The sequence below is a fragment of the Cinclus cinclus genome, chromosome 5, assembly GCF_963662255.1.
Source record: "Cinclus cinclus chromosome 5, bCinCin1.1, whole genome shotgun sequence".
NCBI classification, from domain to species: domain Eukaryota; kingdom Metazoa; phylum Chordata; class Aves; order Passeriformes; family Cinclidae; genus Cinclus; species Cinclus cinclus.
This window is the reverse complement of record NC_085050.1, coordinates 74,195,157-74,209,018: the sequence shown is the minus strand read 5'-3', so window position 1 is coordinate 74,209,018 and position 13,862 is coordinate 74,195,157. Positions and strand designations below refer to the sequence as shown.

The 13,862-nt window shown below is 60.3% G+C and overlaps 1 protein-coding gene across 1 annotated transcript; it reads right to left on the bottom strand.

Moving 5' to 3' along the window:
• Positions 1-525: 525 nt before the first annotated feature.
• Positions 526-3,272, bottom strand: PRDM8 (PR/SET domain 8). The gene is made up of 3 exons (XM_062494094.1): positions 2,544-3,272; positions 2,106-2,337; positions 526-1,913 (listed from the first exon to the last, which is right to left on the bottom strand). Exons 1-3 carry the CDS (start codon positions 2,760-2,762, stop codon positions 526-528), a joined length of 1,839 nt encoding a protein of 612 aa, XP_062350078.1. The 5' UTR covers positions 2,763-3,272.
• Between the last annotated feature and the right edge of the window lie 10,590 nt (positions 3,273-13,862).

Here is a 13,862-nt window from a genome sequence, read left to right as displayed (position 1 = left end):
AGTGACACTCGGAGGGGAAGGGGCGCGGGCGGCGGGGCCGGGCGGGGGTACGCCCGGTGCATGCAGGACCACGGCCCGCCGCCCGCCGGCCCCGCCGCGCTCCCCTCGCCCTTAACTTCATATCCAAAATAAAAATTTACCCTGACATAGAATTATTATTACATCTAAACCATAAGTGCTTAATAATTTAAGTAGAAACGTATGACAAATGCATCAATATGTTGCAATATATGACATTTTAAAAAATGTATTTTTAAAGTAATTTGATTTTTTCTTTTTTTTCCCGGTGCTTCTCTTTTCTCTCTTTTTTAATTTTTTTTTTTTTTTTGTACTTCTACCTTCTGCTTTTTATTTTTTTCTGCTTCTTCTTCTTCATCTCCTTCTCCTCCTCACTCGCTGCCCTCCCCACCCCTCCCCGGACAGTGGAAACGCGTGCATCGAAGGGGAAAGGTGGGAGAGGCGGGCTGCCTGGGGTTCCCCGCGCGGCGGTCCCGGCCGACTTCCCGGGGCCGGGGGGTGTCCCTGCTAGTTGTGGGAGGTCATGTGGCGGGAGAGGTGGTGGCGCTCGCGGAAGGACTCGTTGCAGATGGGGCACTTGAGCTTCTCCTCGCGGCGGCGCTTGACGAGGGGCTCGAGCGCGTATTCCTTCTTGTGGTGGGAGCGCATGTGGTAGACCAGGTCCGAAGTCATGCGGAAGGACGCGTTGCACTTGGCGCACCAGTTCTGAGCCGGCAGGCACAGCGAGGTGAACGACGGCGGCAGCAGCGTCAGCGCCGACGGCAGCTGCAGCTGCAGCGGCCCCGCCGCCGCCGCCGCCACCGCCGCCGCCGCCGAGCTCTTGGGCCAGAAGGCCGTGGTGTAGAGGAAGGGGCTTTGCTTGGGCAGCCCCCCGCCGCCGCCGCCGCCGCCGCCGCCCGCAGCCTCCCCGCCGCCCGGCAGCTTGGCGGCCAGCGCCTCGGCGGCGTACAGGCGGGCGGGGGCGGCGGCGCCGTCGGGGCAGGGCTCGCCCAGCCCGCCCAGCTTGGGCCCCAGCACCAGCGGCGGGACGTGCGGGAAGGAGCGGGCGGGCTGCGAGAAGGCGCTTTTTCGCTCGTCGGCCCCGCCGCCCCCGCCGGGCCCCCCGGGGCCGGCCCCGAGCTGCGGCACCGTGCTGAAGGCGCTGCCCCGCGCCGGGCTGCCGCCGTCTAGGCGGGCGGCCAGCGGGCCCCCCGCGCCGCCGCGGGGACACAGCCCCGGCTCCGCGCCGCCCGCGCCCGGGGAGCCGCGCTCCGGGCCCTCCTCCGGGCCGCCGTCGGGTTCGGGACCGCGGGCCCCCTTCTTCACCTCCACGAAGGCGCTGCGCTTGGCCTCGCCGGTCTCCGGGCTGGGCGGCCCGAAGAGGCGCCCGCCCTCCTCCAGCCCGCAGTAGGAGCCGGCGGCGCGGTACTGCTGCTGCGGGGCGCAGCCCGGCTCCTCCTTGGGCGCCGCCGGCAGCCCCGGCCGCTCCGCCGGGAAGCGGCCCCGCGCGGCGCCGGGCCCGCGCTCTTCCTCCTCGGGGAAGCGCCGCTTCGCCTTCCCGGCCGCTGCCTCGGGGCCGCCCTCGGGGGCCGCCGGCCGGCCCGGGGACCCGGCGCGCCCGCCGCGGGAGTTCTCCAGCTCCCGCGCCAGGTTGTGGAAGTCCGTGGAGGGCTTGGTGCTGGCGGCGGGGCCGCCGTCGGGCCCGGGGAAGGGATGGTGCGGCTGCCCGCCGGGCTTCCCGAACTTGCCGGGCTCCTGCTCCTTGCCGGCACCGTCCTTGGCGCCGGCGGCCTCGGCGGCGGGGCCGATGTCGGGGCCGTGCAGCCTCTTGGGGCAGCGGAACCGGAGGTGTGCGGCGAAGGGCAGTTCGAACTGGAAGCGCTGGCTGCACTCAGGGCAGGCGAAGGGCGGCGAGCCTGCGTCGGGCGGGCACGACAGAGAGAGAGAGTGAGAGAGAGAGTGAGAGAGAGACAGAGAAAGAGCACCGTCAGCCGCGGCCGCCGGAAGAGTCTGGGCATCGGGAGCGGGGCATCCCGAAGCCGAGCGCCGCCTCCCGATTCCCCCCGGCGGCAAGGATCCCTCTCCTTCCTCCCGCCCGGGGCACCCACCGTTGGCGCGGGCAGGGGCCCGGGCCGGGCCGAGCAGCAGCAGCTCGGTGAGCTCCTTCCCGTACCACACCAGCAGCTCCTCGTCCTTGGCGATGCGGCGCAGGGAGCGATAAAAGAGCTGCCCGCTCTTGATGTAGGCCTCCAGGTTCTGCTCCTCCCGCTCCCGCGCAGACTGCACCAGCCGGAGCCACATCAGCCCCTCCGACGAGCCGTTGGCCGCCGACGTGTCCACCTGAAACCCCGCGTTAATCCACAGGACCGAAGGACCGACGGACCGACGGACCGACCGACCGACAGCACGGGGCCGGGCAGCAGCGGCTCTGCCCTGCTCTCGGGACCGCCTCCCGGCCGCGGGGGCTCCCCGGCCCGACCCGCGCTCCGCTTTCGGGCACCGGTCGACGTGGAGAGCGGCTGGGCCCGGGGACGAGCGGCTCTTACCCGGAAAATGTAGGGAACGGTGCGCTTGTCGGTGGACTTGAGGGCGATAAAGGCGATGCTGTCATACAGGGACGTGTGGCTGAGGACGCAGGGGCCGAAAATGGCATTTTCCGGGATGTCGCAGGTGGTGTAAACGCTGGTAAAAATGTCAGTCAAGCACTGCTGGACCGTCTTGGCATCCCCGTCCCATATTCCCCGCTGGACGCCGGCGTCCTCCATCCCTGCGGGCGGAGAGAGAGGCAGTCAGGGGCCGTTACCGCAGCGGGTCCCGCTCAGCGATACAGCGGGATGCCCCAGGAAACAAAATAAAATCGACTTTAATTATTAAATAAAACATAAAGAAAAAATCTCCAAAAATTAAAAAAAAAAGAAAGAAAAAAGCAGGCGAGCAGTTTCTTCGATCTGAAAAAATAAAAAATTAAAGCAGGCTAGGAGCTGCGAGCAGGGGCGAGGTGCGGGGACTATGCCACGGTGACTTATTTTTTTTCGATATCGCGGCGGAGCTGGCTCTGGGCAGAGACCCGGGAATCTCACCGGCCACGTCCTGTCCCGAGCAGGCGCCGGATCTCCCTCTGGCAAGCCCCGGAGCCGGGCCGAGCTGCGGGCTATGCCGAGGGAGCGGATGGGCTCCACTGGCTTGTCATTGTCGCCGAGTGCGTGTCAGCTCACCTCCCGCTCCGCGCGACAAGGGGAACGTATGGCTGCTCATTATCATAATCCAGCACTTTCCCTTCGAGACTTTAATTAAAAGCAGCAAGCAGAGGTAATTATTTTTACCTCGACACGCTTATTTATGGAGCAGGGTGAGCCGCGGCTGCCGCGCGTTCCGAGGGGAGGGATCCGGGCGGCGGGCAGCTGGCGGGGCGCGGGCAGCGGGCAGGGTGCGGGGCCGGCGGCGCCGAGGCCGGGAGGGAGCGTCGCGCCCGGCTGCGGTGCCCTCGCCCTTCCCGACCAGATGAGCGCCCGGCTGCCTCCCCCCGCCCCATCTGCCATCGAAATCCGTCATTTGGGGCTGGCTCGGGTAAAGACCGGCGCTCCTCCCGGTGCGCCTGCTTACGGCTGCCGCCGCTCGCACCGCGCACGGCTCCGGCGAGACGCCGCTCCCCCCCCCACCCCCCCCCACGCGTCCCCGATTTCGGGGTACCGATTTCCGCACCGCCGGAAACTTCACCCCCCTGGAGCGGCGGCGGGGGTCTCAGTGTCTCCCCGGGAACGGAGACCGGAGAGAAGACGCTCCGGTCGCCTCCCCGGCGCCCTACTCGTTCCGCCGATGCCCGACGCATCCCTTCCCCGAAGGAACGATTTCGCCAAACGAAAGCACCGGCAGCGAGCGGCCCCCGCCGAACTTTCCCCCCTGCGGCGGCGGGCCCCGTACGGCTGCCCACGGCTCCGCATCCCCCCGGCTCCCCTGCCCGCCCGCGGCCCCGCGGCGCTGGCTCCCCCGGCCGCCCTTTGTCCGGGCCGGGCGGCGCCGGGGCCGCTCCCGGAGGGCTCTCCCGCCGGTCCCCTCAGCCCGGGCAGGGCCGCCGGCAGCACGGCCATTCCCGGCATTGTTCCCGTTCCGGGCGGCGGGGGGTGGCGGGGCCCCTCCGCCGGTACTCACCAGGGACGGTGGGGATAATCCTCGCCCCGACAGTGGCACAAAGGCGGCTTCGGGCTGGCTGCCTCGGGCTCTCAGCGCCGCTCCATGTCGGGCCGGGCCGTGCGGGCGGCGGAGCGGGAGGTGCGCGGTGCAGACGGACCCGGTGCAGTGAGGGGCTGGCACGCAGACACACACTTTTTGTTTGCTGCACATAATCTGCCCAATGACGCGTGACAGCCCACGTCCCTCCCGTTAACCCCTTCGGGGCTGCCCGCTCACCGCCCGCCCGCCCCTCACCTGGACCCGCTGCCACCGGGCGCCGGCGGGGAAGGGGGTGGGAAACGCGGGGCGCGTTCCCCCACCGACCTTCTGCCGGGACAGCGGGCGTGCTCGGGGCCGCCGCTCCGCTTCGGCCCGGCGGGGGTGCGGGGCGGGGAGCGGGGGGGCCCGACGGCAGCTCCTCCCGGCGCGGGGATCCCGGCGGCCGCTTCCCGCCCTGTCCCCGCACCTTCCAGGTAGGGACGACCGGACCCGGAGAAAAAACCTCCCGGGCGGGACGCCCGTGCCCGGCTCGGCGGAGCGGCCCGGCACTGCCGGCGCCCGGCAAAGGCCCGGCGGACGGAGAAGCGGCACCGGGTAGCCCCGCGCTCCCCGCCGCAGGAGCGAGGCAGGGGCAGCCCCGGCCGGAGACCCCCGCCCGTCCCCTGCCGTTGAGGGGCGGGGGGCGGCCCCGGGCTGTCCCCTGCACACTCGGGGCTCCCGCATCCACCGACACGCGCGCAGCTCCAGGGAACAGAGACGCGCAGATGCTCTGTGCCGAAATAAGGGGTTTACCGAGTGAAAAACTGTTTACCGGTCCCTCCCTGATCGTCGTCATTTCGGATACAAAACAGATTAAAAAAATAAAAATAGATTTCGAAACGCTTAAAATAAAATTAAAAAAAAAAAAAGGGGGAGAGACAAAGCGTTTTCCAGGGGCGAACGGAGCGGGGTTTGCAGAGAGTGGGCTGATGTTTGGCTTTCAAATTCACTTATCCTCCACATAATTACGGTTTTCCTTGCATTAGGATTAAAGGCTCCATATAATATGCTTTCAACATTTATCTTATTAATTCGACAAAACGCAGCGTCTCCTAAAATGGAGATTCTCATAACATTAAAAATACGGAAGTCTGTAAAAATTGGTATGTCAATTCCTGCTTCAAAGGTGGTGAGGTGGTGGTTGGTTTTTTTCCTGTTCCTGTTTATTTTTCCTTCCCCCCCCCCCCCTCTACTGCAGTTCTCTCGGTAAGATATAAATTGTAATCCGAATGACTGTCATTAGTGGGGGAAAGAAAACCTACGCTCTAATTTCATTCGCGAGAATTTTAAGGGACACCACGGCACATATACAATCTCGAAATCGCTTCGGCATGATCCAAACTACCGAAATTCCCTGGGACTGGAAAGGACCGCGGAGGAATTTCTGTGCTTTTCTGCAGCCTCTGATGCCAGTCTAAAAGGGGATGCCAGGGGAACAGCGTCCTTCGAGCCGCAGAACGGCGCTGGGACGGGCTCGCTCTTCTGGAGTTTCTGCCGGCGGTGCCCCCGCCGGCAGCACCCACCGCAAACCCCGCAAAGGCGGGCGCTCCGCAGAGCCCCGGGCCGGCGGCGCTCTCCCGGCCTCGGGGAAATGCCTCACGGGGATTTTGGGGGGACACGGGGCGGGTGCGCCGGGCCCGATCCGGGCCCCACCGCGCTGCCAGCGAGCGCGGTGTCACCCCACGCCTCCCGGCTGCCGCACGCTCCCATTTCGGTACATACACGGATTTTCTAGTTGCTTATTTTTCCAGAAAAGCTCTCGCGGAGAGCCAGGGGCGACCAGGACTGAGGGGTTCCGGCCTTTTTCCCGGGGACGCCCGCAGCCGCGAACCCTCGCCGCTCCCCGCCCTCCAAAAGCCCAGTCCCTGCTCTGGCGAGCCTCGGCGGACGGCACCAGCGCGGCACAAGCAGCTCCCGGGAAAGCGGAAGCCCCAGGATCAGCGGACGAGCCCGTGAGCTGAGCATAGAAGGGACGGGGCTGGCGAGCCGAATTCCCACAGAAGCCAGCCCTGCGGGGCATCGAGGCCCGGGGGGCCTGCCCAGGGTCCGCTGCTCCCAGGCCAGGAGGGGATTCAGGAGGCTGCAGGGCCGAAGGGCTGGCAGAGCCCAGGGGGATGCCTGGATGTTTGGACACCGTTATCACTAAGCACCGTGATAACCATCTTCTGCCCGAGACGAGTTATTGTGGGGATGGCTGCAAGGGACAGAGCACCTGCTCCCGGGGATGTCACTCTTCTCTTTCGTCCCTGACCTTCAGGCCAGAAGGGGAGAGGAGAGAGACCAAGAAAGGCTGCTCAGAAACACTCCAGCATCCTTTGGGAAACACTGCCTGGGTCGTGTCGTGCACCAGGCCTACGGGTGTTTGGTTATTCCTGTGGGGAGACACATAGACAGCTGAGAGCCAGCTCCCAGGTGACTGCAATAAAGTCACTCATAAAATGAAATCACCGAGAGAACACACGAGTTCCCAGAAGCACACGAGACCAACCACACTCTCCCCTAGGGGACCAGGGCACCGTGGTGGGGGGGCCACGAAGGGAAGCTCAAAACTGACTTGCTACCCTCTGCCTGCTGCTGCCGCCAGGGGCAGGGGCAGCTGTGGTCCCCCGGAGGTACACACCAGGTGGAATGGAAAATCCACTCAAAACAAAATGTGGCGCCACAAGCTTTCCTGGTGCCTGGAGAAATGCAGCCAGAATGTTTCCCTTCCCTGGAGACAGACAGGCCTCTGTAGTGGAAATAAATCGGGGCCTCAGCTGAACGACTGAAACCATCCTTTCTGCTTGTCAGCAGGCTCGAGGACGGCTCCGTGCCTGGGGAAGCCCTGTGCTCGGGTGCCCGAGACATCCCACCACGCTACAGACACGGCACGCAGAGGAGCGGTGCTTTCTCCCCCTAATGATTCTGCCGAGCAGCATGGGCAACCCACCGAGAGTCCTCGGACCCACAACCAGGTGAGTGGTTGCCTATCTCCAGGTCCTTGCCAGGGCCGAGGCACACCAGGAATGTCCTGTCTGGTTTCCAGCCCAGCTCCCAAACACACCTAGGGTGCCTGTCCCTTCCTATTCTCTCCGACCCTTCGGCCCCACCTCACCAATGCTGGACTCCTGGGTTAGGTCACCGCCTTGCCACAAAACCACAAATCCCTAAAAAGTGACAGATGGCAGCTTTAGCTATGCTTCACCCCAAGGAGCAAACGTTCCTGCTCCCCAGCAACCCGACATAGCTTCCCTACCGGCCTTTTCATGGTTCAGACAAACCGTAGGCATACCTCTGCTCTTTACTCATCCCTGATGGTGCCCAAACTTCCCCTCTGCTTTCTTCCGAGCAAACGCAGCATCTGGTTAGAAACACTGCTTTGCATATTCACCAAAAGGCCACAGAAATTATTTTATTACTGACCAAAACCTAGACCACCAAACGTAACACAGGTGGCTGGTTAAACGGTTCATACCTAGCCCAGTATCACTGCTGACTTTCTATCTCAAAATTCTTTTTCTCGGGCTTTGTGCTTCTCCTCCTTACTTGGCCTGACAGCAGCATCAAGGTTTAAAGCCTGGAAAGCTTTCACCTAGCTTCACCTTCCTTCAAACGTTTAAGAGCCGGACAGAAGACATAATTGGCTACGAAGGACAGAAAAGGGAGAGAAATGGAAGAAGGGGAATCCCTGCGGGACTGAAATCCGCCTGTGCTTACTGAACCCCCTCGGGCCTTTCTGTCCCTGTGTGCCACCACCGGGGCAGAGCCCGCCCTGCCGCACGGCGCTGGCCCTGGCTCGGTCTAAGACCGGGCAGAGGGCACACTGCAGCTGGAGGACAGCGCAGAGGACGGGCCCCGGAGGGACGGTCTCGCAGCCCTCGGCCCGGCGCTGCCCGGCCTGGGGCGCCTGGGCTGGGGCACTGCTGGGCTCCATCTGCTCCCTCGGGACACCTGAGCTCAGAGCGGTGGCCCGGACCGCTCTTCGGCGGCCACACGACCTCTCTGCTGTCGGGACCGTGAGGATGTCACTCACAGCTCCCCACCGGACCCCGGGTGGCCGCTGAGCTCCGCGTGGCCGAGCTCTGGCAGGAGCTGAGTGCCCAGCATATCCCCGTCAGGTGGATAATCCTCATGGAGGGACGGCCCCTCGCTCCCTGGTGCTGCCCGGGGGCTCGGAAGGGCCTGGCTTCTCCAGCGAGAGACAGCGAGTCCCTAAAGTTAGTAAAGGTTTGCTAAACCCTGGCGCAGAGGGGGTGGGGGGAGCAGTGAAAGGACAGACAGACGGGGTGGGGGGGAGGGAAAAAATAAAGATGCAGAGGATTTCAGCTCCAGTTCTGCTGCAACAACTTGACGTGGGGTGTGTGAAGGAGCTTGAAACTTAAAAAGATTTATTTTCCCTAGTCATAAATCTCATCCCGTTGTTCCTCTGACCAACCAAGCATGATAAAGTCCTTTTCCATAAAGTATTCAGTATTAAAGCCACAAAGCTCACCCAATCAGTAGCCATCTGCTTCTCCCATAACTGCTGCTCCAGAAGCAGGGGAAAGCAGCCAGAAGAGAAAGGGCACCACTGTTACGGCTCTGGGACAAATGAGGAGGCAGTGAATAGCAGCCGAAACCTTTGCTTTGCCTTGTATATCTGTATCTATAGAGACAGAGGAAGAAAGGAAGCATTATATTGATACAACAATTGTAAAACAAAAAAAGGAAGAGGCATCTAAAGGGCAATACAGCGGGCATCAGAGGGCCCCGCGGGGAGGGATGCTCGCAGATTCATACAGACCTTTAATTGCTTTGCAATTGAAAGATAAAGAGGTCGAGGAAAAAAAAAAAAAAAAAAACAAAAACAGAGAGAGCGGCAGAGCGACCTGCGTTACACGGTGCATCGTCGCCTGAGCTCCCGCAGCCAGCGAGGCGGAGCGCTGCTGCTTGAGGCACGATATTCCGGGACCGACCCCCGTTCCGCTCTCCCCGGCTGCCTCTCGGCCCGGCCACGCCGCACTGAACTTGGCTTCCAGCCGGTTGGGAGGGAACAAGCCCCAGACACCCCCCCGGAGCTCCCCGTGATGCAGGACACGTCCCGCAGCCGCCCGGGCCTTCCAGGCTGCCTGCCCCCCCGGAGGGTGTTCGAGGGGACTGCTGCTCCCCGCACCGCCGGCCGCGCTGCTCCCGGGAGCGCGGAAAAAGCCGGCAACGATGTCACCCCAAAAAGGCCGCGGGGAGGCGGGAGGGTGGCGGAGCGGAGAGGGGGGGCAGAAGCCTGGGAGGGGCTGTAGGAGCAGCGGGCGGGCAGCGCCCACCCGAGAGCGGCCCCCGCCCCTTCCTGCGTCGCCGCCCGCCCGGCAAACGGCGGGTTAATGACCGATTTAGTTCATTAGCCGAATTACGTCCCCGGAGAGCCGGGGGATCGACCCGGGACCCCACTGCGCGCTGTGGGGAGGGGACATCGCTCCCAGCCCGCGGGGACGCGGGCAGGGACCTACGGACATGGGCCGAGATTAGCGGCGGCGGGCCGAGAGTAGCGCTCTGCTGCCGCTCGCCGGGATTAGGCCGGGATTAGGAGGCGTCCCTGTCCCCACTCCCGCGCCGGGCGGGGCGAGGGGAGTCCCGCAGACCCGGAGGGGTTCGGGGCCCACGGCGTCCGGTCTCCCCCGGCCCCTCGCTGTGCCCGGTGAATGCTGCTTCCCTCCGATGGAGGGCAGGAGAGGAAAGACGAAACCGGGGATGCTGCCGGCGGCGAGATGCAGGTGCCAGGCACCTGCCCGTAGCCATCCCAGCTCCCGGGGGACACTGAGCCCCCTGCTCGGTTGCCCACCTTGGGACCTGGCGGGAGGCTGGAAGGCCCAGCAGGAGCCGGGGCTGAAGGCACTGGGGACCAAAGAAAAAAAAAAAAAAAAAAAAGGTGATGGGTTTTCCTTTTAAAGATGCCCGGGCACAAGAGTGAAATCAACACAAATAGGATTTACGCACCGATAAAAGCAGGGCCGAGGAGCGGGAGACGCGGATGTGCTTCCCTCCCCCCTGCAGGTTTCGTTCCTCTCGCAGAACATGAGCGGGACCAAACGCCACGTTGAAGGCACGAGTCTCTCCCTGGCTTTTCCCAAGCACTGTCGTGTCCACCAGCCCTGTATTATGTCAAAAACCTGGCATGGCAGGCAGTGGCACATCTGCTAGGTGTGGATGACATTCATTAGCCAAGGTTCTCTGCTAAACGGCCCGCCAGAGTCTCAGCAGTGCTGCCCAATGCCAATCACTCGACTGCTGCCAGCTCAAAGGCAGTCCTGCTTCAGGGATGGCTCCTTTCCATGCTGGCAGGAGAAACAGAGGAAACAATGGATTTAGATGTTTGGGATGTGAGCAAGGTTGCACATGGGATCAGCAAGCAGATGAAGCAGAGGAGGAGATGAAGTTGTGAAGTGTCATTCAATAATTGCAGCACAAGGGAGACGTGCTGGTGAGCTGAGGTTTGGGAGGGGAAAGCGTTAACCCTTTTCCACACTACAAGGCAGACAGGGGTGGACGCTTTTTGGAAAGGAAACATAATGAGACTAATACAGCAAATGGCCTGCTTGTGCTCATGGAGAGCACCCAGAACAAGGCAGGGAGATGGATGCCAGGAGAGCCGGGAAAAACGCCCAGGCCAGGCGAAGGGAGCTGCGCTGAGCTGCTCAGGGGGCAGCCTGGCTCAGACGGCCTTTCCCTCTGGGGCTCTATGTGCTGCAGCCTGGACAGCTGCCCTGCTCCTGACATAGTGGGCTCTGTGCTGGCCCTGGCAGCTTGATTCGCAGCCCAAAGGGACAGCTGCTGCACACCCAGAGCAGGCTGGGCACTCACTGCCCTGCCCTACCAGACATACGGACAACCAGAGGTGGAAGGAAGGAGCATCTGCTTGGCACTGCTGCAAACATCGTTCTTTGGGAAGACAGGCTCCATTTTCCTCTGCTCAGAAGCTCCGGGAAGGCACTTGTGCATACAAAGGGATTAAAACACCTCAATCAGAGGTAGATGTCAGGATGCTAATCTTCCTCTCTTATTAATTTAATACATTTACAACCACAGAGTGAAGCTTGAATTTGAGCCACTATGTGCTTTCCAGAGAGCCTGGGAGGCAACCTCAAATTCACGCTCAATCATAGCTCCCTTCAGCCCTGTTTCCCCTTAGTTTCTGTTCTGAATTCTGTTCACATCCATTCAGGTAGTGGTTCATCAAATGTGTGAGAGGCTACCTACCTACCTACACACAGACACACACACAGCTCCCGCCTCACAGGTAATTCCCGTGACAGCCTCAGTTTCTTAAATGTTCTGGTACTTTCGCTTGCACCATGGAAGACCACCAGCAGCTGGCAGGGCCCTTCATGGTTCTTTCAGCCAGGCAGGGAATCACAGGCTCGTGCCCCAGCATTCTGCAGTTACCTGTGCTTTGAAATCCCCACGCACACCAAGAGCCATCCCAGCTCAGCACAACTGTGCCATGGTGGAGCCCATCTCTGACACCACACGTACTCTTCCCACGGGCAGTGGATCCCCCGACATCCTGTGCCTGGCCATCTGTGGCACTGCTCAGCTGTGAGCCCTTTCCTTCTGCTCTCACCTCCCTGGGAAGTCATTCTGCTCCGGCTGCGTTTGGGGCTGAGCCTCATCCACCTTCTGTTTCTGCACTGGGTTTGTCTCTGTCCTGGTTACTGTACTGGTCAGCCTCAACCAATGAATGTCTGCAGGTTATAAGAGATTTCCCCCATTTTCTTTTTGTGGTTTAACCCTCTCTGTACCACACAGACCCCAACACGCTTCTGTCAGAGGCAGTGTGAATCCCAAAACCTCCCGTCCTCAGACACTAGAACTGGGTGGCTTTAAAAGCAGGAGCCAAATCAAGAGACAGAGACGAGATCCTTCTCCTTCCTCCCCGAACATTATACCTTCATTTAAATACGTGAGGAATCCCACTGGATCTACCCCAGTGCTTAAAGTTAAGCCTATTAAGTATTCACGGAGCAGTGGTCTGCACACAGAGGAGCCAGAAGAAAAGGGAAAGGGGAGAGTGGAGCGCTGCTCTGCCAGGGAGCCATGGTGGCAAGAAACACCTTCCTGCTCTCCTTCCCCTCAGGATTACCTTCTCCTCTAGTGCTCCTGCCGACCTCACCACCAGAGACCCCTCAGTGTTCAGTGCTGTCACCGATATCAGAGATCTGAGTGCTGTAATGGTGAGGTGAGATGAAGCGGGGAGGGGAAATGCTTGAAAAACTTGTCTAAACGAAAGACTGGATCCATTTCTTAATGGGCTTTGCGGTCGCTGCATTGGAAACAATATTTTGTTTTCTTTTCAAAATGCTCCTCACAAAACTCATTGTGCTCATCGTCATTGTTTTCAGACAAGGATACGGGAGAGAGAGCAGTTATCCCCGTTTCTACCGGGTGGGCTCTAGGAGAGCACTCATGCACGTGGCTTCCTTTGCTCTCCAAGGATTTCAAGCATGTACTTAGATTTAAGCCTGAGTGGTACTTTTTGTAACAGGGAGCATCTCTTAGAAACAGGACCTGATTCAAAGTATGCACATCTACGGAGCTCTGGCTCTTGACTCTGCCTCAAACACAGGAAAACCTCCTGCCTTGGCTGCACAAAGCCGTGTCCCACCCTTTGATGCGTTTCTTGGCACGTGCACATTCTAATTCCCGACACCATCCTTTCTTCTCCTTTTCTTAGCTGCTTTTTCTCTGGGCACAATGCATTATGTTTTCCTGTATGTACTACTCCATACTGCTTGCACAATGTTTTGCATGATCTAATATTCTTTGTTCAAAACTGCAAAAAAATCTAAATAAAGACTATAGCGCGTCGCATCAGTATAGGCATCAGCTAACGCTTTCCACGGCATATGGTACTTCAGAAGCCATATGTACCACTGTTTAGTGATTCTGGCAAAGAGGCGCAGAATGGTGAAATCCAACTGCCAGGATTTCTGAAAACAAATATGTAAATGCTCCAGTGCTTTTGTTATTCATAACATACCTCTAACACAGCACATACAATATGCTGTTCATTCTGTAACGAGTATATTACTAAACTATATTTGCTCCCGCTCTCATTTTTTAAAGATCTTTTTCCTTCTCTATATGATTCCACCATCCTGTGTATCAAAATCAATCTCAATTGCAATTGAGAAAAGGCCTTTTATCTATTTTAAAGCATCCACCACAGGGAAGATTGTGTACCTACGCAAGGGTCTCACATGAGAACAAAGACAGACATTCTCTCTGCAGCCTGACTAGTAGAGCGAGAGCAAGGAAGGGAGGTGCACCTAAGCAGATCAGCTGCGTGGACCCAAGCTTGTTCAGGCAGGAATAACCTCCCAGGGAACACGGGTGGGTTGGCCCTGCTCACGGGCCACTGCAGAGCAAGCAGGCAGACAAAGCTTTTGTGAACAGGCCCTCAGAAACAGTAGCTGGGATGGAAAGAGAGGATTCCAGACACGGGGTTCAAGGTGGATGGTGGCTGCCAAGCTCTGACCTGGGCTTGGATGGGTCCTGCTGAGCCGGGACTAGGCCAGCAGCCACGGACAAAGGGGATGGTGTGTGGCTGGGAGCTTGCTCCCAGAAGGGCTGGCAGCCCAACATCGAGGTGTTGGGGAAGTGCACAGGGCTCACCTGGAGCAGTTGTGCATCACTAAAGGCTTCAA